At 47.6% G+C, this 27,840-nt stretch overlaps 2 protein-coding genes across 10 annotated transcripts in view; one reads left to right on the top strand and one right to left on the bottom strand.

Moving 5' to 3' along the window:
* The window catches only part of NAT10 (N-acetyltransferase 10), a 50,675-nt gene extending 23,460 nt beyond the window's left edge, over positions 1–27,215 (top strand). For 3 of the 9 annotated variants that reach the window (XM_082317876.1, XM_082317875.1, XM_082317877.1), the window contains exon 28: positions 1,118–4,708. In XM_082317876.1, coding sequence (XP_082174002.1) covers positions 1,118–1,211 — 94 coding nt within the window. In that variant the 3' untranslated portion in view covers positions 1,212–4,708. Of the gene's footprint in view, positions 1–1,117; positions 4,749–19,180; positions 19,439–22,876; positions 23,106–24,745 lie in introns of those variants that run through there. The other 6 variants (XR_014228786.1, XR_014228787.1, XR_014228788.1 and 3 more) reach the window with 6 other exon arrangements.
* ABTB2 (ankyrin repeat and BTB domain containing 2) overlaps positions 9,852–27,840 on the bottom strand; it is a gene marked incomplete at its 5' end in the record, with an annotated part of 131,275 nt that continues 113,286 nt past the window's right edge. Inside the window, 13 exons of the mRNA XM_082317878.1 lie at positions 9,852–10,058; positions 11,446–11,559; positions 12,427–12,495; positions 14,285–14,375; positions 15,045–15,147; positions 15,257–15,362; positions 16,399–16,577; positions 17,362–17,588; positions 19,447–19,582; positions 20,896–20,992; positions 23,032–23,133; positions 23,605–23,694; positions 27,124–27,289. Of these exons, the coding sequence (XP_082174004.1) occupies positions 9,861–10,058; positions 11,446–11,559; positions 12,427–12,495; positions 14,285–14,375; positions 15,045–15,147; positions 15,257–15,362; positions 16,399–16,577; positions 17,362–17,588; positions 19,447–19,582; positions 20,896–20,992; positions 23,032–23,133; positions 23,605–23,694; positions 27,124–27,289 (1,678 nt within the window). The 3' untranslated portion in view covers positions 9,852–9,860. The remainder of the gene's footprint in view (positions 10,059–11,445; positions 11,560–12,426; positions 12,496–14,284; positions 14,376–15,044; positions 15,148–15,256; positions 15,363–16,398; positions 16,578–17,361; positions 17,589–19,446; positions 19,583–20,895; positions 20,993–23,031; positions 23,134–23,604; positions 23,695–27,123; positions 27,290–27,840) is intronic.

Raw genomic sequence — 27,840 nt, forward strand, 5'->3', positions numbered from 1 at the left:
CCTGCTGGCTTTATTATCACGTTTTTCAAGCGAGTGAAGCTGAAGAGATAACGCAGATAAAATGAACTTAGCGTCCTTCATAGATTCTCAGTTTTTGTGGTGAAATTGGGGTGTGAGCACCTGAGAGCTCTCCTGGGTACTCGGTGGTTCCTCTAACGGCCAGACTGCGGCTGTGAATTCTGGCTTGCTCTAGAGTATACTCCTGTCTTCATGTAACTTAGGTGCTTATTGTAAATTTTCTGGTGACATGGTTAAGTCTTGATGCTGATCATGCACAGGAGTTGGTACTATTTCTCCCTTGGGTCGCTTTTAAAGACACAACTCCTTCCACATAACTGCCCTGTTTGCTTTGGGAGCCAACACTGGTGGGAGCCTGCCACAGTCCCGTTGCACAACCTGCAAATGCAGGGAATGAGAACTCTTTCAAATGGGAGCTTAAGCCTGCAACATATTGAGTCTGCGTTTCTGCAGTTCCTTCCTTTTCATCCATCTTCTTTCCTCTACCTTGCCCAACATGGAGTCTTTCCTCATCTTTTCCTTGGGGATTTATAGTTGAGACTTGCCTGCTTGCTTATTTCCCCTTCCCGGGGTGCCTGACAGCTGGCGTAATTATTCCACCCTTTGTATATTCGTGGGTTTTTTCATGAATGCTGGAAGCTGCGAGTCTCCAGAAGCCTTACAGGAATGGGAGAGTCTCGTCAGTGCTTAGAAAGGTTGGAGCTCTGTCATGTTGGCTCTCGTCAGAATCTAGTGCAGGAAGAAAAGTGTATACTTAAAAACTGTCAGTGGTAATATATTTTCTAGGTACTCTAAATTGCAGATGCCCTATATGAATTGCCTTTAGGACACATAAAGTCTTGAAAAGCAATGACAAGAGCTAAAACCCAAGATCTTACGGGATTCAAATTGGGTTAGAGAATCTGAAGACACCAGAAAATCTAGGTCAGACTCTTGTTTGTGCTTTCTCTGGCACCAGTTTAAAAGACCCAAGAAATAGCAAGTATTTTCTCCCAACCACGTTTCTCTGTAGATCCTCGCCCCCCTTTTACAACAAAAATTTCCCAGCTGGATGGGGATCTAGTGGTTTTTTAACAGATATTTTGTTCCTGTTTCCCAGTGAGAAGAAGAGAAAATTAGAAACAGCGAGAGGACCCAAGCAACAGAAGAAATTTAAGAAGACTAAAGATATAAAGCAGAAGTGGAAGAAATGACTTTAAAGCAATCAGTGAACTTGAATTACCGAGTGACGGGTCTGTACTTAAGAAGTACTATTCTCCTTTAAAGCAAAAGACTTTCTTTGGGGGGTGAGAGCTGGAGGGAAGGGAAAGCCTGAGAGGCATTTTTGAAGTGTCTGTATTACGGGAAGCACCGTGACACTGCCAGGAGACAGTCTGTGACGATTTTTGATGAAGTGTGACTCGAGCGAGGCACTGTGCAACACACGGGGGTATCACGGGGGTGCGGCAGCAGCTACCGAGTTTCCATGCAGAGGGCAGATCAATCTGTAAACTTTCCCGCATCTTAATAGTTGGTGTCTTTATTAAAAAAGAGTTTGGATAACAAAGGATAGAAATGTGTTAGGCTTTGGTGTGTGACTCTGCCTTTCAGCATCGCAGCACATCTTGATGTGTGCAGCTCCTGGTTCAGTAGTACTCCCACTCCTTTGTAGCTCGAGGGAGTTGTCGGTGTGGGCGACGGCTGACGTTTTGTTTGGGGCTGGCTGTTCAGTGAGCACTAACCGTGTTGTCAGTTCGGACTCATGATTGCGTCCTCGCTCACAGGACTTCAGGGTCTGCAATGAACGCTTCTATTCTGGAAGGCAGTCTGCAGTTCCGACGTACTGCGCTCCTCAGGCAGCTGTAATAAAGGCTGCTCTTTTGCATTCACGCTTGCTTCCAAGGTCTCAGCATTCCCATAGCTCCGTAATTTACATTTCCTAGCTCTCAAGCGGGGTGGTGTGATTAGCAGGTGCTGGGAAAGCTGCTCTGGCCATTCTGTCTCCCTGCTGTCCGCTGACCTAGAGCTGCTGCTCGGCGTTGTTGGACAGTTTAGCGTTAAGGTTGGCAGGAGATCAGCACTGTCGTACCGACGCCTGGTCTGAGGGATCTCCTCTTTGAGCTCGGGGGGCGGTCGAGCAGGCAAGCCACCGCACTCCCCAGCTCTGCTGCTGGCAATAAATGTGTACCAGTCTGGAACTGGGACTTCTGTGACTGGAGTGCTCTAGGTCTGGTGCCTGTCAGACTCCAGAGGCTTCAAAACCAGGGCAGACCTTTGACACAGAATGTCCCTGTCCCAAACCTGAGGCCCTGGTGCGTTGTCTTGATGTTCCAGCCTCACACCCTAGAGGTTTGGCAGAGAGAGGCTTACCTACAGCTGACACACAGCTGCATTCTATTTACTGGTAGATGTCACAGCTCCTTTTTCCAGCAAATCCTTGAAGAAACAGTTTCTTCCTAGGTAAAGACAGTGTTTCTTCTCTAGGAGGCTGTTTTATGACGCATCTGCGTTAAGCACGGGCCTTGCGCAGCCCAGCCTGTGTATCCCTTTGGCTGGCCGGTCACCGTGCGAGAGTCGGGGGCAGGGGCACATCCCCCGCGCTGCGGGGGGCAGCTGGGCCCTGAGAAGGGCGATCTGCAGCTGCAGCCCTTCAAGCCGTGATGAGGGGCCCCGTTATCCCCCAGCTGTGTGAAAGAGCAGCACTGGCAGCCTGCAGGGCTGAGGTGGTGGCTGCCTGCCCTGAACCAGCTCTGAAAAAGTTGGAAAAGGAGCAGACAAGAAGGCAAAAAGCGCGAGGCTCTTCGCAGCTGCCCGGGGAGTCCTCAGAGAAAAGGTGAGTGTGAATTCTCTCTGGTTTTGCTGTTGTTATTGTTAAAAATAGGGTAATTGGCAGCTCTGCTGGGAGAGGGGTGAAGAGCAACAACCCCTTGCCTTGGAGACAGGGTCTGCTGGCCGTGCCGCTGGCTGGATGCCGTCTGCGCCTGGCTTGGTCCTGAGAGGCAAAGCACAAGTTGTAGCGCGGGGGACGTTGGAGCAGGCTGGGCGGGGGGCTGCGGCCCGTGCCGGAGCCCGTGCGGGGGGACGCTCTCCGGCCGGGTGAGAGGAGAGCCGTTCCCACAAACAGGAGCAGCGCGGTGGGCCTGGAGGCCGTTCTCTAGCCCAGGGGCTCTGCAGCAGCAAAAACGTGTCCCATGGATACCTGTAGGCCTGCGCCTTTCCAATGTCTTGCTTAGCTCAACGCAGAAACCCCTCGAGCTGGTCACGTTTGTCGGAGGGATGGTTATTGCGTTAAAAGGGGGTTTTAGGGATTGTCCCGAGCCGGTCGCATCCTTCAGCCATTTGAGGAAGGGATGACAAAGATGTGCTTGGAGTGGTGGTCAGGTAAGGAGCTGGCACCAAATGGTTGCTGACGGAATATCATTGCCTTGCCCACTTCATCTGCTCTGCTCGTTGAGATTCAGCTGTGGTTTAACAGGCTGCAAGCCAAAGCTTTAAACGCTTTTAGAGTCCTTTTAAAGCGTGTTGAAACTTGGCACTAATAAAGCAGCGGTAATTATTGCAGATTCTCTAACCTATGCCGACTGCTGGATTTGTGCACCCAGGTGGTCGTGTTTTGCTTGCTCTGGGTCTTGCTGTCTGACAGGCGATAGTATCGGAAGGCTTTTTTTTATCACACGTGACTTCTTGTGCTAAGAAAATGCTGATTGAACTTCCTTAAAATGTAGAAGTGGTGCAAATTACAATTCATGTCTCAGGAGGGCTGTTAAACCCGAGTTCTACTAACAGGTTCAAAACTAAGGTTTAAGAGAAGCTTTATTATAGAACACCCATGTGCTGGGTGTTAGGGCCCAGAAATTGGTTTGTGTCTTTCAACGGCTAAGCTGAGGATCGAATGGCCACGAAGTTCAAAAAAAGTTCATATTTATATGAAAAATACATCAAAAGTTTCTGTTTATTTATAAGGCTGTGCTAAATAGCTATGAAAGAGCGTACGAATTCAACTGTCCTCTGCCGGGCCTACGCCAGAGCTGCGACCTGCAGAGCCCCGGGGACCCCCATCCGCGCGGGGCTGCGATGAAGCCGTTCCTGTGCGAGCCTTAAGGCAGACGGAGGTTGCTGGTTGTCTCGGGAAATACGGGCTCGTGCTAGCAGGCTGCAGTCATAAAAGCTTTTGCCGCCTGACTTACTGGCGCTGTCTTGGGGAAAGTACGTTGGAAGCCTTCGTGAGGACAGGCTGGGTCGGAGCTGAGCTGTGCAAATACCTATAGTCCGCAAAAGACGTCTTGTAAATTGTCTCTAAATCAAGGTGGAAGATAGCAGGCAAAATTAAACTGGATTATTCTTCACGCAGACTAGAATTTTACCGTTTACATCTTTCTAGAGCTGCCCGCGCCGCGCTCTGTAGGCTGCAGCGATTCTTGCCCTGTTGTCTGTGAGCTGGGGGTACCGGACTTGCCGTGAAGGACTCGGAGGATTTGAGCTGCGTGTGTGCCCCTCCGTTTCCGAGTGGGAGCTGTGTTTGAGGGGAATTTTGCTCTTTCTACAGAAAATGGCTGTATTCAGTTGAACCGTTCTTTTTCAGGTTTTCCGTGTGCATTTTATGATTCCTGGCAGCTTCTTGGATTCCTCTGCCTGTCTGTTGCTCTTTGAACAGTAAAGTGGAAAAAAGCCCTCAGATACTAAAATAAGTGAGAGGTGGGGATTTTTATTTTCATTTTTTTTTAACAAGTCTAGTCAAACCACATTTTCCTCTGTCTGTGCTTTCCATCAGTCAAGCTGGGTTAAAATTCCGGCTAGAGTAAGGGCTAGCTGAACGCAGTCCAACAACAAAGCAAGAACGCGCGTCTTTCTGTGGCCAGAAGCGCACTAAAAATGCCACGCAGCTTCGGAGCCGAGAAGAGGGCGACTTCTGCATCTCTGAATTTTAGGGTCGGGTTGGCTTGGTTGGTTTTGAGCCGAAGTTTCCCCCTGAGCAGAGCAGGATCCTGGTCTTTCTGTACCCGGGTCCCCTGCAGATGGGGCTGTGCGTGCTTGAAGGAGCCTGGTGTGCTGCTAAGGGCAGCGCAGGCGTTTAACCGCAGGCAAAGCCAGCTCAGCTGCCCGCGCCGCCTCCTTTCCCATCAGGGCAAGAGCTCTTTGCACAACCCCGTAACCACAGGCATTAGTGCTCAGGCCCCGTTTCAAACCTACGGGGTCAGCTCCTGGCCTTTTTTCAGCGCTCCCTGCATCGCCGAGCTGTCACGTCGCTGCAGGTCCGCGCTCTCCTCCTCTCCTGTGCCCGTGAGCTTGTTTGCCGGCGGTGCTGGGGCTAATTGGAGGAAAATGGGAAAGCCGCGAATAGGCGAGCAGCTCTCCGCAGGTGGCGGGGAGACGTGACCTAGTTGTCAGCGGCATCATCCCGCTGGCTTGGAGACCCGTGAGCCGTTTTGACAGCCGGGGGGAGCTGACCGCTGCGAGGTGTCCGGGAGGAAGGAACGCCGGGCAAGCCGAGGCTCTTCCCTGCTGCCGTGAGCTGGCTGTCCTTTGGGAAGGAGCTGTCTGGAAAGCAAAGGTTGGCCTGTTCGATAAGGGCAATGCGTAGAAGGGGCAGGAGGGAGTGTGTCTTTTCCATTTGGCCATCGTGATATTGCCTTGGGAGTTTTTTTGCTTCCCCAGCTGGATTTTTGTTTGACTGTGTCACGGCTCCTCTGCGTAGTCTCTGAATCGCGAGCCCGTCTCTCGGTAAGGGCCCAAAACTCCACGCGCCTCGCGGCCCGCGCTTTCTGTTCGCGGGCACGTGAAGGCCGAGGGTGGAGCGAGGCGGTGAGGGACGCGGGTTGCCTTCTCCTGCCTGAGCTGAACGTGGAGACCGGAGCGTGGGGTGAAATCCCGTGCCCGCTGTAGCGAACGTGCGGACGTGCAGCAGGGAGCTCTGACCGCCCTGGGCGGGAGGGCTGCGCTCTGGCCGAGCGGCTCTGAACTGGCCTGCCCGTTTTCTAGTTGCCAACAGCAGGGAAACGGCCGGCACTGACATGGCTCCGGCGCTGGGCGTTGCTGCTAGCAAGGCCTTGTTCCCTGCTGCGCTGTGGTTTTTCATCATATGACAGAAACCTTTTTTTTCTGCCCCTCTTTTGCTTGAGCAAATAGCGCCGAATGCAATATTCTCTTTTCTTTGCTGTGGATCAATGGATCCCTTATACTCGAAACCGCCCTTTGGGGAGGCAAATCTAGCTTTCGAGTCCTCCGCCACAGGCAGTGGCGACAGCCGCTTGCTGCCCCGTTCCTCGAGGGAGCTGCCGCTCTCCTCTCTTTCCCCCTCGCGCCTCCGTGGCCGTCTCTGTTACGGCGGGCGCAGGGAGCAACATCTGGTGGCTTGGGCAGCGTTCGGCGAGGGCAAAGGGCCAGTTGGTAGCAGCGCTACGTTAGCCAGCGCGTGCCTGCTGTGCGAAGGCTTATTGTAAAGCAAAAAAGGTTTTATTTTAGCCTGAAAGTCATCGAGCATGGTCAGGCAGATGTGTGAGCTCTGTTTATTATTTCCTCTGCTCCGGGAAATGATATAATTACGGCCAGCAAAGTTTTGTGCTTCCCCAAAGCTGGGCAAACTCTGCTGCGTTACTTTCTAGGACGCCAAGGGCAGCGCTGTATAAAATAGAGGCGGTGTGCAACTAGTTTTATAAGGAATTTCTATTTAATCATCTACTTTAAAAGTGCTCCAAAGGGAATCTTAGGTGTTTGTGTTCTGCGATTCTGGAGAACAAGTTGGTGTTTGTACTGGTGGGCTTCCAAGCGTGCTGGTGCAATGGCGCGACGCGAGGGAAAGCCCCCTCGCGCGTCATTCCCAGCAGGCTTCTCTCGGGTGACGTGAATCAAATGCTACGAAACGCTTGTGACGGTAACTTCTTACAGACCTGGATTTCCAGCCTTGCTGCCCCAGGCAGACAGGCTGCGCCGTTCCCTTTATCGAGACGCGTGGTGGGAAATTCGAGGAAAGAAACGATGAGGAGGAGATTCTCGGTGGCCAGGTAGGGGTTCTGGCTGCGGTAATGGTGTCCTCCGAAACGTGCTCAGCGTCCTCGGGAAGCACGCGGGTGCTGTAGAGGTAGCACCAAACTCGGAGTTACAGCTCGGCCGTTAGCCCCAAACTCGGTAGGGGTCTGCAAGATTTATGGGGTAAAGCTTGGGGGGGAGATATTTCTGGGTCAAATTCTTGCTCTGACAGCGGAATTAAACCCGTATACTTCTTACCTCATAGCCACATAAATGCCCTTGCTTCCTATAGTGTTGCACGCCTGACTTTGCGTGGCTGTCGGTGTTCTGAAACGCTCCCTGCTCTGCCACGAATCCCGCTGCGGCCGCGGCGAAGCGCCGGCCGGAGCCCTTTTAGCCCTTTGGGTTCGGAAAGGAAGCGTTACCTGCTTTCTCACCTTTTATTTGCTAGCGTTTGGGAGGGAGCAGACTGGCTGTTTGACTTCTGAGGACTGCTTGAATGCCTCCGTTAATAGTTGCTTTAACCCTCACTCTCTCTTCTGCTGCAGAGAAGAATCCTAGAATTAGGATTTTTCTTAGACGTTACCCTCTGCTGCTTTTTGATGGAAAGCAGGGAAACTTACTTCAGCTAGGGAAAAGGCAAGTTAATCTTACTACTTCTAAAAAATGTTTGAGCCTAGGAAGGGGAAATGAATGCCTCTTTATCCCTTGTTTTAAAGCCTAACATTAGGTGTATATATACCAAAACAAATGTAAGATGCTGAAACTGCAACTGCCTTTTCCACAGAAGTGTCTTTAAATACGGTTTTTCTCGTTGTTAGAAGAGCAGAATAAATAACAGCAGCTGTGTATTTTAAAATTACGTTGTTAATAAAATCCTGGTACATTTACATAAGTGGCAACATTAATGTACAATTAACAAAGCAGTGTAATATTACAGCAACAAAAGAAGACCTACATATTTGTACAGATAGCTGGAGCAGCTACTTGAAAATACTTTCCAAAATAAAGCCTTTTGTGGTATTTTTCAGGCAGACCAGTGATAATTTTGAAGCACCTGTATGGCTTTCTGGTAATAAATAGGGTTATTGAAGCTGGTGATCTTCAAAAGCGGATGTGTGCCCTGACCGAGCTGTCTGTCAGCTTACTGAGCCTGGATTAAGCGTTCTTAGCCTGGCACGCAGTTTGCCTCTGATGCAAATCCTTTGAGAATGAGGTGATGTCAGATTTTGATGGATTTGTTGGGAGATGCTGTAGTTCGTTCTCCTTCCCTTCATCTACCTAAACCTCTGTCGTACTTCGGAGCTTGGGCCCAGCAGAGCCTCCTTCTTCCAGTGTGTTTAGTTACAGTATTAACTGTTGAATTTCTAAGCAGCAGTAGTTCTCCACTGAAAACTTGGCTTCCTCTTCTCCTTCACCCACCTATAACGAATTAAAGCGTCTTAGTAAATGCTTCTGGTGGGTGCTAACGAAGATCAGTGGGAATAGCTGAAGGTCTTTCCTTAAAGCTACTGGTAAGAGCAAGGGCTGTGTTTTTACACAACTAACTGCCTGCCTACGGGTGGGATTATTTAAAATAAAAAACAACACACAGAAACGTTGCTTCAGATGCAAAACTGTAGATTGAACTGTCCTCCTTTTAGTCCTCGGTCAGCTAGAAGGCGGCCCAGAAGGAGTCCTTTTGGACCAGAAACATCTGTCAGCTGCAAACAAAGGAAAAATGTGAACCTTGGGCGTCGGAGTTGAGGCATCTCGTTTAAGTGCTGCCGCCTGAACGTTGGACTGCAGCCTACCTCTAGGAACCAGCCTGGCGCGCGCTGTGCCCAGTCCCCCCTGAGGTAGCAACGTCGTTCCGTGGATGAGGCTGTGGAAGCGGAGACTAGAGGTCGGAGCTGCTAATCCCAGCTAGCTCCAGAGAGAGAACCGACCAGCAAGCTGTAAGTAAGTTCCTCAGGGAGACTTTTATTGCTATTTATGCTCTTGGGCAGGTTCTCGGCATAGTGCTAGCTCCTACTACACCTGAGTCTTTCAGAAAGCATCTTTTATGGTGTCGGGTCTCACAGGTAACGTTCAGAAACGGGATTTTAAGGTGAAAGTGATTGGGACTATCAAACCTCGATAGTGAAAGGGTAGACAGTCCTTTTTTCCCCTCCTCAAAATGGATCCAGATTAACAACTAGCACAGTGAAACCGTATTAAAAAAATACAAACAAACCAATTCTCCCCTCCCTGCCCCAGCTTGGTTCTTCATATTAGGTTTAAAGAGTGAGTCATGTCAGGGTTAGTATTAGTTTCTACTCAGCTCTGAACATCTACAAAACCTCTCTCTCTCAAGGTGCAAACAGTTTGGGGGAAAACTTATGTCGGAGTCTCTCGACGTGTGTAGACACTGGTGTTCATTACTGTAGGGAAGCAGTTTGGGTGCACCAGCCTTTGTGTTCAGGCGGGTGGCTCCTTGAACGGGCAGTGGTCCATACGATTGGAAAACTCCTTCTATGCAGCCTTTGTACAAGTAAAACATCTATGCCTATGAGCTAGGTGGCCATTACGGTGTGTAGACGGACGCTTAAGACTACATATTAGGTGTTGGGTCTAGGTGAATCGCCTCACTTCTCTACAGCCCTGCGTTGTCCTTGTTTAAATGGCAGCGTTGATCTCTTCGGTTCAGGTTCTTCCCTTGCATCCTCAGTTCTTGTTTGCGCTGTGACAGTAGTAGCACAGAGAAGCCAGCTCCCCCTCCGTCAGCGGGACGAGGCACAGCACCCTTGCCTAGGGGTTATCTGGTGTAGGGGACTTTCAGCAAGATCCAGAAGGCAAACGGGAAAGCCACGGCTTCCCCTGGCGACGCAGCCCCGTGCAGTTTGAACCAGCGCTCCTGCCACTGCCTCGTTCCCGCTTCACACCCTGGAGGTGACGTACACGGAGTGCAGGCGGCCGGCCAGGGCTGTCTGCAAGTCCCGCAGAGGGTCCAGGCCTTGCACTTTGCTGTTCCTGCCGTAGATCAGCTGTTTGAACGAGTCCTGCTCTAGAAGAGAGCTCATGTGTTTGAGGAAGAAGCCTTCACAAAAGGAGGCCAGTTCAGGTGCGTTGTGAATCTGCAGGAGAGAGGAAGATCAGTTAGTCTTTTCTGTACGTCACAGACCTGAAGGGCATGCCTGAGCTCTTCTCATTTCTAATGCTTTTCCCTTTAATGTTTTCTAAGACAGAAAAAGGGTGCTAATAACAGTGGAAAAACACCCAAGATAGGACCAGTGATGGCTGATAATTCCTTTCGGTGCATTTGCAGGCACAGGCGTGAGCAGGGAGGCATCCAAGCTTTTTTTTAATTCCTTCCCCTGCCGGCCTGCAGTTGGCAGAGCCGCTGGCCTCCACTCCAGCCTCTTCCTCTCGCAGGAGCAGAGCAGCTGGCTGACGAAGTGGCCGAGATACCTGTTCAGCTGTGCAGGCGGGGAGCTCGTGGGCCGCAGCGTAAAACACTGCGCTGCCAGATGGCGTGCGCAGCTCACGGCAATAAGAATACGGTTCACAGGATGCGAGCCTAACTCCTAGATGAAGGAGCTGAGTGTAGGAAAATAGGGATGTTACGCTTGTAAAACGTGCTGGCTGTGATCTGGTTCCCTTTGCTTCCGAACCAGTGGGGGAAGCTCAGTAATAGGAGAACAATGAAACTCAAGTTCAGTATTAAGCAACACTGTGCACACCCACTCCCCCCATTTCTGGGAACTTTGTGCACGTAGTAAGCTAAGGAAAAGGACTAAAGGCCAGTAGGGAACACTCCCTTCCGCCTCTCTCCCACTGCATACAGTTAAATTTTAGGTCCTGAAAGAAACCAGCCTGGGTTCCATGGAAAAAAAAAAAGGCCCAAGCGTGAGAGTCAGGAATCAAAACGGATCAGTGCAGTGCTACACACAAAGTAAACACGCACATCGTTATCAGCCCTTTGCGTAGTCTTTCTGCTTGTCTTTAAGGGATTTGACCCTGCAGACTTCCAGGAGTGGCAGTGTTTCTCCATGATTTAATTGATAACATGGATTATTTGCCACAGAGGTGAATATCTATGTCACACAACCGAGGATATGCTAGTTCCGGAGCTGTAAAGAATACGTTTTAGCAGTAGGAGTGCTAGGAAAGGGTTTACTTCTTAGTTGCTGTACGATGATCAACTGCCCCTGCTGCTCTGGGGATCTGAATCTCTTAGGCTTTGCTGGCCGATATTGCTGCACCAGCCTGCTAAGCCACCTCTCCCCTGCTCTGTAGGGATCTTGGCCTCAATTTTATACGTGATTGCTTTGGACAAGAGAACGCACTAGGGCTGGGTAGGACTTTACAGACGGGAACTTGAATACACCTTGCTTGTGGCTGCGGTTGGGGTAGAGTTCCCAGCATAGCAGGTGCCTGTTGTATTTAGTTACCAAAACGAGACCGCGGAAAGCATGCGTGCCGCTTCATTGCGACCCTTAAATCGGGCGGTTTGGCATTTACCTTTGCATATTTATAGATGTTAACAGAGTTCTCCATGCTGATCGTCTGGGCACAGAGGATTTCACAGTGTCGCTGGAGGCCATCCAGTTGAAACAGGCTGGCAGCCGACAACAGCTATCGGGACGAGAGAGAAGCTATGTGAGATCACAAGCCTTGAAAGGCTTTTAGAGCAGGGAAACGGACAGAACTGATGATTTCCTCTCCGAACGATCTCCAATTCCTTGTTTTAATGGCTGAGCCCTCATGAAAGAGCAGAAAGGCCACTCGATGCCTAGCTAAAGCGACAGACAGACTTCCCCTCTTAGCAAAGGCGTGCTCCTCCTGCAGGAAATGCGTTTGTGCTACCTTCTGTCACCGTGACGTACGAGCTCTAGGCTGCTCAAAGCCCCCTCTCCTCTCCTCAAAAATTAAATAGTTGTGCGTAGTCTTTAGCTTCGAGCTTTAACTCCACCAGACTACTAGTGACTGAGCAGCGTTATTGTGAAGGGGCCTATCTGTAATGCAGAAGTGCTCTCAGGCCGGTCTTTGCAGTACCATCAGCTGCTTGAAATCAGTCATTTCTCTACAATCTCCAGCCCCTTGGTGTCTGGCCTGCTTTGCACCAGAGCCTTTCGATCAGCTGCACCTTTTCTGTGCCCCACCAAAAGCGCAGCACAGCTGCTGCCTTCTCCCAGGACAGAGAGGCCGTGGTGCGAAGGAAGCTTCCACCCAGCTCTGGCTACCAAAAGCACTGTCATGATTTCCCTCCCTGCCGCCGCCTCCCCCTCATCCCTCCCCCCCCCCCCAGCATCTCATGGACATAATAAAACATAATTGGTAGTTTTTATTTCCAAGCAATGGTGTTTTGAAACTTTTACGCTCATTTCAAAGTGTTAAGTGTACTCCTGGATTGGAAGCTTGCTGTTAGCTCCTGGATTTTGCCTTTCAAGCTGCATTTATGCCCCAGGGCACTTGGCAAGACTTAGAAGAAAACACTCTCACCTCTAAGATATCAGCGGTGGGAATTTCCATAGATTCTGTTCCTCCATAGTATAAATACTGCATCAGCATCTGAAATGGGAAGAGGGCCAGGCATGAAGCCGTTATCACTGAAGTCACAAGGGGCTGTGCGTGGCTGTGCTCCCCTTCCCGAGCAGACGGGAATCGCGTGGTATGCTGGCTCTCGCCTCCGCTCCTGGCTTTTTTTCCTAGTCTTGCAAATCTGCTGCTTTCTAATATCTTTTCTTCCTCGGGCTCTGAAAAGGGCCCTGTTGAGGATTTTAGGCCGAGGGTGACGGTGTGTCTCCGAGCAACACGGATGTCCTTGTAAAGCGGTTCCTCGGATCCGGTTTTGTAAAGCCTTGCAGGCTGGTCACACGCAGAGCTGCCAGCTAGCTGGAGCACCGAAACTGCCGCGCCGTGAGCATGTGCGTCTCGGGGACCTCCCAGCCACTTGCCTCCCCTGCTGTGCTTCTAATCAGCTTCCAGCCCCCCGTCGGGGCCAGAGGAAAAGGCCTAATTGTTTGCAGGGAGAGCAAGAGGCAGCTTCTGCTCTTTGATCTACATGTGCGCGCCCCCAGCTAAACCAGGACTGCCTTATCTAGGGGACGACTAGATTGGGTGTTGGAAAGAGAAGTCGTTCCTGGGTGCTGTGTAAGGAGGTGTGGGGATTGCGTGCTGTGCTTACCGTTTCTAACAGTAGCGATGACAAAACTAAGCTGCTACTTTTAACGTTGCCTTATTGTATAACGGAATTACAGGGGAGCAAAGCTGCTTTCCAGCAGAGCCCGGAGCGGAACGTAGCTCTCTGGTGGCTCAGCATCCTCCACGCACCATCACTGAGATTGCTGTGCAATGCCATCCTCTCCTTAACTCGTCTGATTTTATTTACCATCAAATTGCTTAATTCTGTGAAGTATTTCACCGTTTTAATTCTTTTTGATTTGTTGCTCTCTCCAGTGAAGCAGAAATTTATCTTTAGAAACTTTTTGATGTAAAAATGTTGCTAAGGAGGCTCGTTTCAACGTGCTTTTTCTGTCACGGCCTGAGCTGCAAAACTGGGATGTCATCTATTCAACACAAAACTGGGATAGCCCCTTTCAAGTAGAACAAAGATGTTCTCGTGGTCAACTTCATTCCCTCTGCGGGCGATGACAGTACTGCTGACCAACAGCTTTGCTGGTTTGTTTGCTTGTAAGAAAAGGAAAAGCCTTAACCCCGTTGCGAGACAGTTCTACAACCTATGCTGCGCTTCAGAGTTCCCTGCTCTGTACCTTTCTTCCAGCTTTGAAATGCAGATCTGGAAAGCCGGAATAACTTACCTATCGCATTTCACTGACTTGTTTTTTCCCTTGGGTGTGTGTTAAGTAACCTATTTTTTCTCCATCATGAATGAACCTCCCTTAGGTCCATGAAATATGGAAAAATCGTAAAAGCAAAGTGCAATTCTCTATTTTGAGCCTTTCTTGAAAGGGACACCATTGATTTCTGATCATCTGATTTGAATAATTGATCTGATCTGCTGTAAGTAAGTTTACTTTTTGCTTAGCACAGCATGAAAATGGTGCCTTAGAAAGTATGAAAATGGTGTCTTAGAAGTACAAAATTACTTTCAGTAGAAGATTAGTTTCTCCTGCTTCAGCTGCCTAGTAAGAAAATAAGAATATAGGCTGGAGGTTAAGGTTGGTCCTAACTGAAGAGTTTTGACAAAGATCAGAATGCTCCTGAACTGCAGGTGTGTTGAAATGAACTCCATCTCTACTTGTAAATTCCCTATGATATTAAGCCTTGGCCCTCTTAGCTTCCAAGTATGTGAGGAGATGAAAAGAGTAAAGAAAGGCAGAGTAAGTGACATACATACCTTGAAAATATTGTATTTCATGTCGCTGATTTCAACAGTCTTGCTGCCGTGGCTGTCGTGTTCTGTTTTATTGGTCATTAGCGTCTTAAACCTGAGAATGGTTTTAATACATTTCTGTATCAGTGCTTCACATACTCATTACCTATTGACAAACAGCCTCAGCAAGGGAAAAATAAAGATCCTTCCTTGTTCTTGTTTGCAAATTGGAAATTGAAATGTTTCTTTCAATTTAATGGCAATTAGTTTAGAACTCCAGGGACAACTTAACCTGTAAATTGCTTGGGCCTGGTCCAATCCCACCCTATAATAGCTGCAAAACGCTGTTACTATGCCAATAACAGAGAAAGAAAGTAGTAACTGCAAGTGTTCCAGGTCGGGGTGAGATTCCCAGGAAATCTGGAGCAAGTGTAGCTCTAGCTAGCAAACTGGGAGAGGGGGAACGGAAAGGCAGTGAATGGCTGGATAGGTACACTCCCACTACTGCACAGGCTTTTAGGGATAATTACTGGTTAGTTTACCTCAATAGAGCTGTGGGAATCTCTAACACATACTAGGAGTAGCTAGAATACCTCCTCTTGACTCTCCTACTACTCTTAAGAGTAGCAAAGAAGATGTGGCTTGGTCCTGCAGACCTGAATTACGGTCTGTAGTCGTATCCTTAGCAGCTGCCTGGCTGCAGTGAATGACAGAGCCAGTCACACAAATGAGATACTAAAGGGCTAAACCTTCCTTTAACACTGAGCTGTGGAAAGCAACTCACCTGTTAGATGCAGTAACCAGCAGGACTTTGTGTGCATAAAATAGCTTTCCTTCTACTAAGAAAGTTACATCAGACATTTCTTTATTGTTTAGGAAGTGAGGATCTGTTAGGGTAAGAAAAAAATGAGGGTGAATATTTTTTGAAACTGTGGATGTTTTTAAAAAAACAAAACAAAACACAAGAACTTCACTGTTTAGGTGAGAGCACCTTACCCAGCCGAGCTGGCAGTGTCTTTCGGATTTCAGGAATGCTGGGTATCGGACTGCTGCCGTAGCAGTGGGTGAAGATGGATGCAAGCTGCTGATTGATGGAATCATTCTGTAAGGAGGATGGAACAGGTATCATCAATCGGCACTTCGTATTGAGCAGGTTTCAGACGTGCTGTAACAGTTCACTTGAGGCTTACAGAAACTGCACTCTACAAGAATAACCTCCAAACAGAGGGACGAGAGCATCATCTGTCCAAGTATGCGCTGGCAGAATGCTCTCAGCAACAGTTTACAGGCCAACCTCTGTCGAGGGAAAAAGAGTCCCTCAGCAAAAGCTCATCTTGCTCCCTGATAGGTAAGCCCTCAAGCGTGTTCTCAGCAAGATTTGATTCGTGATATTGGCTCATTGTCAGATACCAAGTTCTGGTTCCTAGTTTGCAATTGGTTTTAGTTAGCCAGTGTTACCTCTTGCTTTTAATTTAAAGGACAGTTCCAGTGTATGTTGTAGCGACCAATTACGGAGGTATCAAGAGGTGTAAATACTCCTCAGCTTCCCCTGCCTGTGCATTTCAAATGTGTCCCGTCTGCAGTCAGAAGGCAGGCACCCCCCTCCTAACACAAAGGGCAACAGCCTCTGGGAAGAGAACATGGCAGAGACTGGGTGAACTTATCTGCAGAGTGGGACAGCTGAACTATATACCATGGATCCAATCCCTTCTAGACGTGCCTTGAAAAGCAAGGAAAAAAGAGTCACAGGCAACCTTTAAATAAAAGGAAAAAGTAGAAGGAAAACGTCGCTGAACAAAGGCATTGTTCAGAAAACTCCTAGAGGATACTGCTGAGAGAACCTGAATTGCCCAGTACCGTATCGGTAACTCTTCCTCTCACATTCACCTGGTTTCAAAAGGCAGTTGCTGAACGGGACTTGAACAGAACAGCTTTCACTTCTACTGAAATTCATGTCCTTACTGTGAGGGCTGCTTTTGTGGGCTGTCTATGAATTTAGATAAATGCTGTCGGGGCCATTTTCATACCATAACTCATGAGGGACTTTGTGTAGGCCATCACTTGTTCTTGTGCACTACCTCGTACAATAGCAAAAAACGAACGCTTAGTTTTGTAACAGTATCAAAATCAATAATTACTTTGCTGGTTTTGAGGATATCAAACATGAGCTGCAACCCTTCGTTAACCAGTTCTTCATTATAGTCCTCTTCCTTAATGGTGACAAATTCCCGTAAGAGGGTCTGTACCACCGAGTAGCGAGACTGGTAGAAGGTTGTCCGTAGTGACTCGATCCACACGTGGAGCTTCCACGGGACTCCTGTAGCCACAGCAAAAAGGACAGTGAGAGAGGATGATTTGCTGAAGTAAAGAGTTCTGCTGCTATTACTAACACGTAGCAGCCCTGAAGTAATCTTTACATACATCCTAACAGCAGATACATTTTTGTCTTGATATTAAAGATGACTGAACTGCGTCATTGACAGATTCAGTGACTTATCTACAACAGCAAAGGGTTGGTACCAGGACCGTAAGTTGGAACTTTCCTGCTGATCGCTAAGGACCAGAGGCTCCCTGTTGTGTATTTAGCTTCCTGATTAGTCAGAACTACAAAATAAATTTGAACTGAGCTTCTAAGAACAGTTAAGCCTACCGAAACATGTGGTATGAGGTCTTTTCTCCTGGTTACCTGTAACAGTCTAGACACACAAGCTTCAACGCTTCTCTTTTCTACCTTTAGATCAAGTCTGTTCTTCCACCTTAAACCATTTAATCTCTGATGTTATCTTTGTTTTTGAGACCAGCCTCTTTAACACGGAAGTTTGGCTGTCACAGTATCTGACAAAGAGACGTGCCCCTTACTTTTGAGACGTGGGAACAGACCATCCAGCCAAAAGCAAGGGACATCCTAGATCAGTGGGAAGTTGAAAAAATTTGTGAGGAGCCTTAAACACTTTTTTTATTAAATTAGACAGCTAGTTCCTACAGGCCTGGGATAGCTTTGCGGTTGGGGTTGCAGATTCCTCTCCAAGTGAAAGGGGCAGAGGAAAAAGCTTTTCACACCTTAAACGCGCACAATGCTTAAAATAAAGAAAACACCTTACCAAGCGCCCTGAGCTCCATGGTGATGTCTACGTAGCCGTGCTCAGCGCTGTAATACATGGCCTCCTGCAGAGCCTTCATTCTTGTTTTACACAGCCTGACTTGCCCCTCGCTGGAGCTGCCCTGGCTGGAGGTGTCGCTCTCCACCCCCTCAGCTAAAATCTCCTCCAGCGAGAGGACATCTCCCTTGAGTTGCTGCGGCTGGGTCAGGAGCTTGCGCAGAACGTTCCTGAGGAGGAAGAAGAGATACCACTTATTAATAAATGAAATATCAACAACTCAGACAGGACTATGGTGATTTGGGTTTGGGGGTCTGGCTTAGTAAATACTAATTTCCTTCCAAGAGACAGAGAGCTGGCAGATATGGAGCAGCATTTAAAGCACTCCTCCTTCCCTTTCCCACAACTAGAACTGGATGCCCTGGTAGCAAGGGCAAAAGAATGGAACGTGCTCCTGTACTTTCAGATTTCGGAGTGTTAGGGTAAACTGTTTTTTATTGCAGTCTATACTTGGGCATAGAAGCATGCTTCCTTCTGCCAGCCCTGAGTGCGGTAACATCTTAAGCTCTGAAGTAAGATTTACCAGAGAGCGTCTGTTAGAACCCTTGCTGTTTTCCCAAATGACCATCTTCAAGCACTGTTACGTTGTTTTAGTCAGACTCGCTTCCTGTATCAGTAAATAGAAACCATAAAAAAATGATAGTTGTGCCTCACTAAATCCAGGGAGAATGTTTTTGGTTTGGAATTTCACACAGCAGTTGCAAGAAAGAGGCTTTCTTGTTTGTGTCCAGCCACTTTAGAAAGCTTGCATCATTGGTGTCCTACAGACAGCTGGAGCCATCTGCAGCAGACATTCCCCCTCCCAGCAAGTCCACCCGAGCACTCACTATGACACCGAACTGCCACTAGCCGGTGCTCTCTTTGCACCCACCCTACTCAGTATGACTAAAAAAAAAAATGTTAATTTTGTGCTTTAGGATCCCCCTGCCCTAGCCGATTGGAGAATAAGCCTTAAATCTCAGAGTCTGCACGGTTAGATGTTGCAGAAGATTGTGGGAGGAGAACAGAACTGGGAACAGAACAGTGTATGTGTAGTTTTGCACTGTAGATAACTGCATTAGGCCGTTCCAGCTTTGCAGAGTTTGGGCCTCATTTGAGCTTGGGATATTTTCGGTGGTGTATCCAGATGTGCGATGTACCTGGAGGTGCAGCTTTGGCACCAGTGAAGCACAGCTGTGCTCAAGCAAGGTAGTTACTATTTCATGCGCCACTGGAAGGGCCAGCTCTGTGACCCTGTGGATATCTCTCAGCCCATCTACGTGGGCGGTTTCAGGGCTGTTTTAATTGGCTTGTTACGCTAACATTTTTTTCTGGGAACAGAAGGATTTCTGAATAATTTTGTTAAGTAATGTCTTATTTCTAAATAACTACCCTGAAAACAGGGTTGGAAAGCCCAGGCTGGCTTTTCAGCATTTTAGTGACTGATCTCTTGGTCAGCTATCCAAAAACCAGAGATGCAGTCAACCAAATTCTGCTGCAGATTATTTTTGCCACCTTGATGTGATTAGATTCTGTCTCAGAACATGAACCACAATCTCATAACCTACCTATACGTGGAACTTACTTAGTCTGCTTATGTATGGCCTAGAACCAGCTCCTACTCACTCTTAGTGCTGCAGAGGTAGACCAGCAAGTGAGAGAATAAGAGAAAGCAAAGATCTTTCTGTTATATTTTGTGCTTTTGACTAAAATATAATCCCTTTCTTTTATCAAAGTTACAGTTGCTGGATAATCAAAGTCTTGCATCATTTTTTCCTCAAAGGGATGTAACAGAGAGCAACTACCAGTTTAAAGAATCTTTCCGTTCCCCAGAGTGCTCAAAAGGCACTACCTACATCAGAATCAGAACGGCCTGAGAAACGGTGCTGCACTAAAAAATGGTTGCGGTCAGGAGAGCCTTAACACCATCTTCTGAACTGCACACCCAAGGATCTGGGAATAAGACACGTAACGTAAAGTCACACAGGAATACCTGCAGTGAGAGCCTTAGGCAAAAAAAACCTGTTCTGAACATGAAGGGAGCTTTACCTGTGCCCATGTGCAGCTGAGTGACTGAAGCAATTCATGTCTTCGTGAAGCGATGAAGACATACCGTTGACTTCCAGCATACTCAGGAGTGGGTCGGCGCCCCTGCTTAGCAATAAGCTGACCAACTCGTAGTTCCCTAGGAAAAAATGGACCGAAAAAGAATGATGATTGCATGGCTGCTGCCTCTTTGAACGCATATAACATAGGGACTGGTAACAGACAGACTGTACCAGCAACTTTTATGCTACCAACCAAGGCCTTCAGAGCATCCTGCAAGCATGCATTAGGCTTCGTAACATGATAAAAGTTATAGTTGCTGAATAATGAAAGTTATATGAGAGAGAAACTGAGTCACAAAGCACTTAAACTACCTAATAACGCACAACTAGCTAGAGGCAGAATGAAAAGAGAATTAAACTGGTCTGGCGCTTTCAATACACACCAGTAGAGGTGTACGCAACCAGTTTAGCTAGGGTCAGTCTGGGCTGTTCAGTCGGCGGGGGAGGTTAACAGAGAAGGCCGGACGGGAGCTGCTCTACGCCGCGTTTGCTGAGCACAGCTTCCCAAAACCTCCCTGCAGACAAGTGTATCGCTGCAGTCCACGTTCAGCCAGGCCTCCTTTCCACCGTTTCCATCGGATGTAGGAGTGAGTGGTGGCAGGAGACCCAGCACAAGGAGTATCTGTCACTGGGAGGGGAGGAGGCCAGGTTTTTTATCCCTTCAATAAAGCTGGGCGCAGAGCAAGCCAGAGACTCGTCTTCATAAACACACAAAAATGAAGTAGAAAGAAATGAAGGAAAAAAAGTAAAGCCAGTTAGAGATGAAAAGTGTTGAAAAACAACAGGTACTTCTAGGCCAGCACAGACTTGTTCACAGAATGCTAAACTCTCCTCAGTAGTTAGGTAGAAGAAATGAAGAATTTTACTTGTATTTAATAAATTAATAAAACAATTTTTTTATATAGCAGTTATTTTTCCCTAGGCTGAATTTAAACTTGTTAATTTTTGCATCTGGAAGTTATTTAGATCCAAGACATGCCTAGACTAGACAGTAGCTGGCTTATGTTTCTTGACAGTGCCCTGTGCAAAGGAGTTGTTTCAGTCCGCTTTACTATGGCGGCCGCTGGCAGGAGACAAGCGTTGGGACTAGTTGCAAAAGCAGACACTCGTTTAGTGCCCATCAAGCTCTTGCCGCATGACGACGGCTGTTCATCACTGATAACCCAGATGGGGTTCCTACTGGTGCTTTAGAAATTAAAAATAGGCTGACTTTTTAGTAGCCAGCTCACTGTGCTACTCATTTGGTATCTTTATTGTACCCATGGTACCTTAGAACGCAGTGCAAAGTGACTCCTAACGCGTTTTACAGATAGCGCACCCACGCGTGAATTGGTTGTGGTTGTTTTGTGGTAGCAGGAGACGGAGCGTGCTGAGGCTGCGCTGAGCTTACCTGCTGCTGAAGCCAGCTGGAGCGGCGTCTCGGCGTAGTTGTCTTCTCCACTGTTAACGGCAGAGCCCTCAACGTGGGCACCAGCATCCAAGAGCAGCTGCAACAAGACACGTGAAAGACAAGGAGTTGAGAAAAGAGCAATTCAGAAAGACAAAACAGAAGAGGCTGTGTGTTAGAAAGGAAAACCAGTAGATTCATGGTGAAGAGTGCATGCACACAAAGGGACCATCTCAAAGGCTAAAGCCAAATAGCTATTACAAGGCAAATTTCTCTTGCGTTTCCTCACTCGGCCTAGGGCTAAATTCTCCACCTGAATGTCAATTTACAGTTTTCTTTTTTTTTTTTTTTTGCTTTACTGTGCTTTCAGTAGTGAGTTTGTGCTGGAAAGGTGCTCAGCCGGCAGCTTGGAGAACATCACCTACTTTTTTTTTTTTATCTCCTCTATGAAGATGGTTTTGCAATTGTAATTTCCCAACTCCAAAGAGCTCTGCAGTCAGAGCTTCTCTTCAGCGCAGGAAGTCCATCTTATTTAGTTTCACGCTGTGCTCAGGAAACAGGGTTCCTCCAGGGAATTAGCCCTGGAGGCCAAACATACCTCTTGGTCTCCCAGGCCCCGTGGAGCCTGCGTAAGGAGCCCCTGGCAGCTGCAGTCATTTGCCACACACAGAACCTGCTTTCATTGAACGCACGGATCTGCTCCCGAGGGAACTAACCCCCTTCCTAGAGGAGGGGGAGACGGTTACAAGGTGATGGGGACCTTCTGTGGCCTGGCAGGGCTGGCAGACAGCATCGAGGCACCCAGAGCACCGCTTGCAGGTGCAGACGGGTGGGTGCTGCCCCTCGCCCATGGCAGGGAGGACGAGCCCTGCCCGTGTGTGCATCACCAGCGCTCGAGGTTCCTACACTGGGCACAGGAGTCAAGCTGGCTCTATCGCATAACGCTGTCACAGTTAACAGTTTCAGCCGTCCCCAGTTATTGATGACCTTGGCACAAACACCGTGTGCCCTCACATTTTTATTATAAAACTTTTTGCAGAGCACGACTGCTGGTTCATTGGCTGGTAGACCTTAACTGGAAAGGCGATTTTATACACCAATTTACTCTTTTAAGAATAGTTGCCGAATAAAAAAAAATCTACGTAATCTTTACAAGTTTTAACTAAAATAATAGAAACAAACATTGTGGGTAATGCAGCCCAACAGGAGCTTTGAATTGCTTGGCTACATCTCCCGGGAGAATCACGCTCTTATCTCACGTGTAAATTAAGGCTGTCCAACCTTTGTAATAGCAAAGGCTGCCCTGGCGATTTGCCAGGTGGTGTCTAGTCTTTGTAATTATTTACAAGCGTACGTAAACACAAAATGAGTGTGTGCAGCCTCCATTTGCTTACATCTTTGGTTTTTTCCCTTTGAGCAGAAGATAAATTAAATTCACAGCAATTGACTATCTGCTGTGCTCAGTTTTGAATTCCTCCTGAAGTTCGGGTAGGATTCCCAGGACTCCACCGCATCCCACTGCCCCCTGCGTTAATTCCACAGAAAAGGGAGCGGGGAGGATGCGAGAGGCTCAATTCCCACGACAGCTTAAGTCTTGTTCATGCAATTCTCAAGGATTATAAAGGGAGTTACAGATGATTTGCTGCCATTGGAGCAGAAATCAGCATACACTTGATTTTTGCACATGTAAATGTATAAACCAATTAACATCTAATGTCACGAAGCATCCTGATCAAGCTGTCTGCCTGTAACCGCTCCACGTGAAGCACTAGTTTATCTAATACCAAAAAAATGATTGCGCAGCATTGTTCTGGAAGTGGTAAGCCTTGGACCATACTGAAACCAAAGAAAAATAAGGAAACATACTGTGTTTTGTTATCAAGGCTTTGCTAGGAATTATGTCATCATTTCACGGTTCTGCAAGAAAAGCATCGGTTGCCTTCTCCCCATTTTCAAAACATGTAATTTTTCACTGGTTTTTTAGAAGGCTTCCACCCAGCGGCACGCGGAGCCCGTGACGGACCCGTGCTCAGGAAGCCTGGCAGCGAGGGTGCTGCGCAGCACTCTGCTCACAGCGCTGCACTTCAGTCCCTCCGTGTCTCCTGTAGAGATTCCCAGCCGGGGGATTCCTCTGCTTACCTGAACAACAGAGATGTGCCCATGTAACACAGCGAAGGTAAGAGCAGTCCAGTGCCGGCTGTCGGGATGGACTGAAGGGTATCGTGGGGAGGTACTGGGAACCTGGGGGAAAAGAACCAGGTGGTTATTAACCACTGCACTCTCTCCCTGCCATCCTCTTTAGGCTTGTACATAACTGGCTTTTTTTTTTTTTTAAGTGACAACCCCAGGGAATGGTAACTTACGCCATTTAGAGAACACTGCCAGCACTAGTCACTCTGTCCAGTCCCCTGGGCCTTTTTAATGGGCTTACTGGTTTCTCCTAGTGGCAGCTCTTTCAGGAGGGAGGCCCCTTTACCCCCACCATTCCTATTAGACTTGCCAACGCCAATCATAATTGGAGCCACCGAGTGCTCCAAGAGGTTTTGAAGGTTTTCTTCCCCCTCCCAAATCCCTGAAGCAATGATTTCTCAAAGAAGTGGCTTGCTCAGAAGCTTCCAGAAATGAAGCCTTCAGTTGCTAGGAGGGATTTCATAACTGCTGCTATTAGTTTACAGATGAATAATTATGGGGAGAGGGCCCTCTATTACTCACTGGTATATCTAAATTTGCTCCAGCATCTATAAGCATTTGGACCATGGCTTCATCTCCAGCAGCACAGGCGTACATGAGTGGGGTCATACCCTTCAGGAAGAAGAGAAAAAAAAAAGTTATCTTTCTATATCTGTCAACAGTGAAACTGTCACGGACGCAGTGAGCTTGGATCTTAACGTACAGAAGAGTGTGTGTGCACATGTGCAGGCGTGCACGTGTGTAGGGACAGCATACGCAGCATACATACATGTTCAAAATATTTTGGTTCTACGCAGAGTGGGCACAAAGCACTAGTGTTGGAAAGTGATGTGGACAAAACACCAGGGACAAGACTGCAAGAATACCAAAGGGATCACTGAAAATCCCAGCTGTGTATTGTCCACAATTCGTGAGCTTTCTCAAGGCTGCCAAAAAAGAAATAACCATTTCTTGGATCATTTGTAGCCAGATGAACCAAAAGCAGAAAACTACATAAAAATACACAAGATTAATTTATTTGGCAACTTATCCCCATTGCTAAAATCCTATTTGCCACAATATTTCAGCATTTCAATCCCATAAATCTCTCCCTCTCTACTTAACCAGCAAACCATGACGGATCAGAGATGAATTATGAGAGAAATGAGCCTTACTTACGGAGTTCATTCCAGAAGTGGCCAAGGACAGAAAGGAAATGGCCTAGTAAAATCCATCCTGCGGCTTTCCCCCCCTCCTTAATTATTGTGAGCCTTTGAATTTTTCACAGGCAGCATCTCTGCTGCTCACTGTGTAATAATACAGCTTCATCTTTAGAGCCGGACATGTATCATAAAATAGAATTACATCTCACACCGAGGAGTTCTGATCTTGTATCTGCAAAGGCATCTTGTCAAGCCAGCCAGAATTCCAGTCTTCCCGCATTTGAGGCAGTTACATTTGCAAAGATGTTTTGCAGGCAGGGGGAGATGGGTGGGTTTGGCTTTTGGGGGGCTTGGGAGGATCCACTCTCATTACAGACAAGTAAATTTAACTGAGAATTCAAAACTGGGTTCTGCAGACACAAGCCCGTATTTACTGCCACAGTCAGGGTTCTGAAACTACGAGGTTGGTATAGACTTACCTTCCCTTCTCTTTTTTTTTTTGTTTTAATTTTTAATATCAGTTTTGCATTCCCTGCTTGTTCCTCAGTACGCAAAGGGAAGAAGAGATTGTTTTCCTAAACACCTCAAATCCTGTGAAACCAGAGCACTGCTTGGTACCCACTAGAAGTGAATACAGGGTCCTGCTCCAAACTCGAGTTTCTGAAGATACGTTCCGAGTTCTCTCCCCCTCTCTAAAAATATCCCCGTACACACAGAAGTGGGTCTGAACACACGCCTCAACGTTGGACGTGCTGACATTCTGGGAGCGGTCAAAATCTGAACCTGGATCTAAAACTTGTACGTTAAATTAGTCCAACGGTTCTGTCTATTGTAGGATTTGCCACAGAACTTTAGCTGTACGTGCCAGGTGAGAGATGGTCGCACCTGTTTGCGATGCCTCGGAGGCGCCTGCCTACGGTGCACTGTTTTAAGACTTATCACAACCAAAAGAAATCAAGATATATGACCTGAGCTTTAGCAGGTGCCAGTGTTAAATGTTCTATCCTACGACAGGACAGAGAGACCTGCTTTCTGTTGCCATGCCTACGTCAGTTTTCCCAAGTTTGGGTATAGTGGCTTTGGCTTAGTCCTTCGCAGGAAGGGCAAAAGCAGCTAGCTGCAACGTTCAGAGTTGGTTTCATGTTCCCGCTATGGCAGAGTCACTGCTGGAGTCTGGATTTAACTCTCTCTGTGGTCGGTAGCGCAATGGAGGGCACCTGCTTAGCTGCAGAGATGAGTTGCTCCAGAATCACTTAAGTGGAGAATTTCAGAGCAACGATGTCTCCGGAGGGAGCCTGGCTGTCCCTCCTTGGCCAGTGCCAAAACACGGCTTTGAGACGTGGGAGCAGCGTTCTGCAGAGAAGACAGAGCCGCCAGCACGCTGCGATGCCCCTGTTCTCAGTAGGGCCGGCTAGAGGATGACATCAACAGGATGGCAATGAGACCACAAATAAGCGACAGCAGAAACTCCTCAAACTTTCCAACGAGTTGCCTGCAGAACGCAGGGTCTTTACCCATGCAAAAGCCAAACAGCTCCCAGTTTGCTGGCTGGCTGAAGAGAGGTAAAAAACATCCCGCAGTGAGAAGCGATGGTCTTGGCACCAGTGTCTTTGGTGTTAGGATAGCAAGGTTCACAATGCAAAATAATCTGCTTTGAGAAAACAAAAGGCCTCAGGGCTACATAAACAGGAACTGCAAACACTTACGAAAAAAAAAATAATAAAGGAACTAAGTGGCAGACCTTCGTCATATAAATCTGCTACCTTTGTCACCTTAATAAAGTCAGTATCGAGGGCACCTGTGATGTGATACCCCACCTCTGTGACCACAAAGTTCCTTGTATTGGATATGTAAATAAGGCAACTACATACCTAAATATAAGCTTGTGCACGAGTAGTTTCTGCTCGTATTTGTGTGCACGTTCACACTTCCTTTAAAATTGTAGGACGGTGGAAAGTACCATGGAAGATGCACCAGTTTCAGCATCTGGTCTGAAATGCTGCTGCAGTAAAGTGCTGTCTGTGAGAAAACCTCTCTACTTGAACGTAAATCCTTCCTACCGCTAACTATCCTATTGTTGGTGAGACGTGACAGCTCATTCTCATTACTGTGACAGCTGTAATGAGTGTTTATTTGGAGGAGTTTTGGTTTGGTCTTTTTTTTTAATTAAAAGCTAATTCAGTGCGTTGAATGATGCCCCAGAGAACAGACTGCTGTTACTTGATGGGACTGACAGCACATGCAGAAGCAGCTAAAGACTCCCCAGACTACCAAATCCCTATGGTGCAATGTAGCTGAGCAGGGAACAGGTAAAAATGAAAAAATAGACTCATCAGCGTGATGGACTTTCAACAAAGCCAATACCGACTGATACCAATGCCACTGGGGTTCTCGGTGCTGTTTTTTATACGCCAGACTGCGCTGAGAACATGAAACTCGCTTCGCACAGGCAGCCTGAAAGCCATCAGACAGCAACACCTTTTGGTCACTCATCACTGACCCAGACTGGATTTGGGCTGTTGAACCAGAAGAGAGTGTCACTGGCAAAAACCACTTTGTTTTGACATTGTCTTAGCATTAAGACACCATCAGACTTTCCACTCGCAGCCAGCGTATTAACCTGTCCTCCCTTAGTGTCTGCGACAGGCCATCCAAGGAACAGACCTACATTCCAGCTGATAAAGAAACAATTCACGCTAGGCTTTGACTGACCTTTTGGAGGGTTATTTTTTTTTTTTTTTTTAAGGGATACATTTGCAGACTAAAACACAAGCTAGAATTAGAAAAGCCTTAGAGAGGCAGGTAACATTTACGACCTCGCGTATTGATATGCCACATGGAAAGGAACACGCAATTTGTTCACGCAAAGAATTTCTGTGTGTGTGGTTATGTGGCGTACCTGATCATCCATGGTGTTAACCCCATCAGGTCCCAGTGCATCGATTGCTTGGTTGATCAGATCTGTCCTTCCACAGTTTAGCATTCGGAAACCCAGATCCTGTTGGAATTTTTCAGTAGCAGCCTTAGCGTCCAGTCTCCGGAAGGAACTAAAGCAGCATTCAGGTCTGTGAACGACAAAATAATTTCTGGATTTTTTTTCTTTTTTTTTAGCCCCATCTCCTAAGAAATCAGGCTCATGAATTTTCATGATTTTAACCATCGTATACCTTCCCCACTGTGTAATCATTTCTGAAAAAGCTGGCTAACTGCACTCATACTGGAGATAGACGTTTTAGTTCTTAGAGAAAGACAGTAAGTTCATGTAAACACTGCAACAAAAATAAAAATAGGTGTCCAAGTAGGGAAACCTCGTCGGTGCCCTCCTCCGAGGGAAAGGCAGGAAGAAATCTTTATTTCTTGTCAAAAGTGGTAGTTTCCACCAGCCCCTTGCTACAAGGGTAGCTCTGGACCAGGCACCGCTTCTGCTACATCTTCTCCAGCAAAACGGAAAGAGGATGCCAGGGTGTGCCCGTACGCCCGTACCGCAACGGGCACCAAGCAACCAGGGTTGCTGCGGCAGCGAGGTTTGGGGTGGGAGCAGTGTCACAGGCTGCAAACCTGCAGCAAGCAGGTTTCCTTAGTTCTGCTTCTCACAAAAAACCCCCACCGAAACCCA

Source organism: Platalea leucorodia, assembly GCF_965183815.1.
Source record: "Platalea leucorodia genome assembly, chromosome: 7".
NCBI classification, from domain to species: domain Eukaryota; kingdom Metazoa; phylum Chordata; class Aves; order Pelecaniformes; family Threskiornithidae; genus Platalea; species Platalea leucorodia.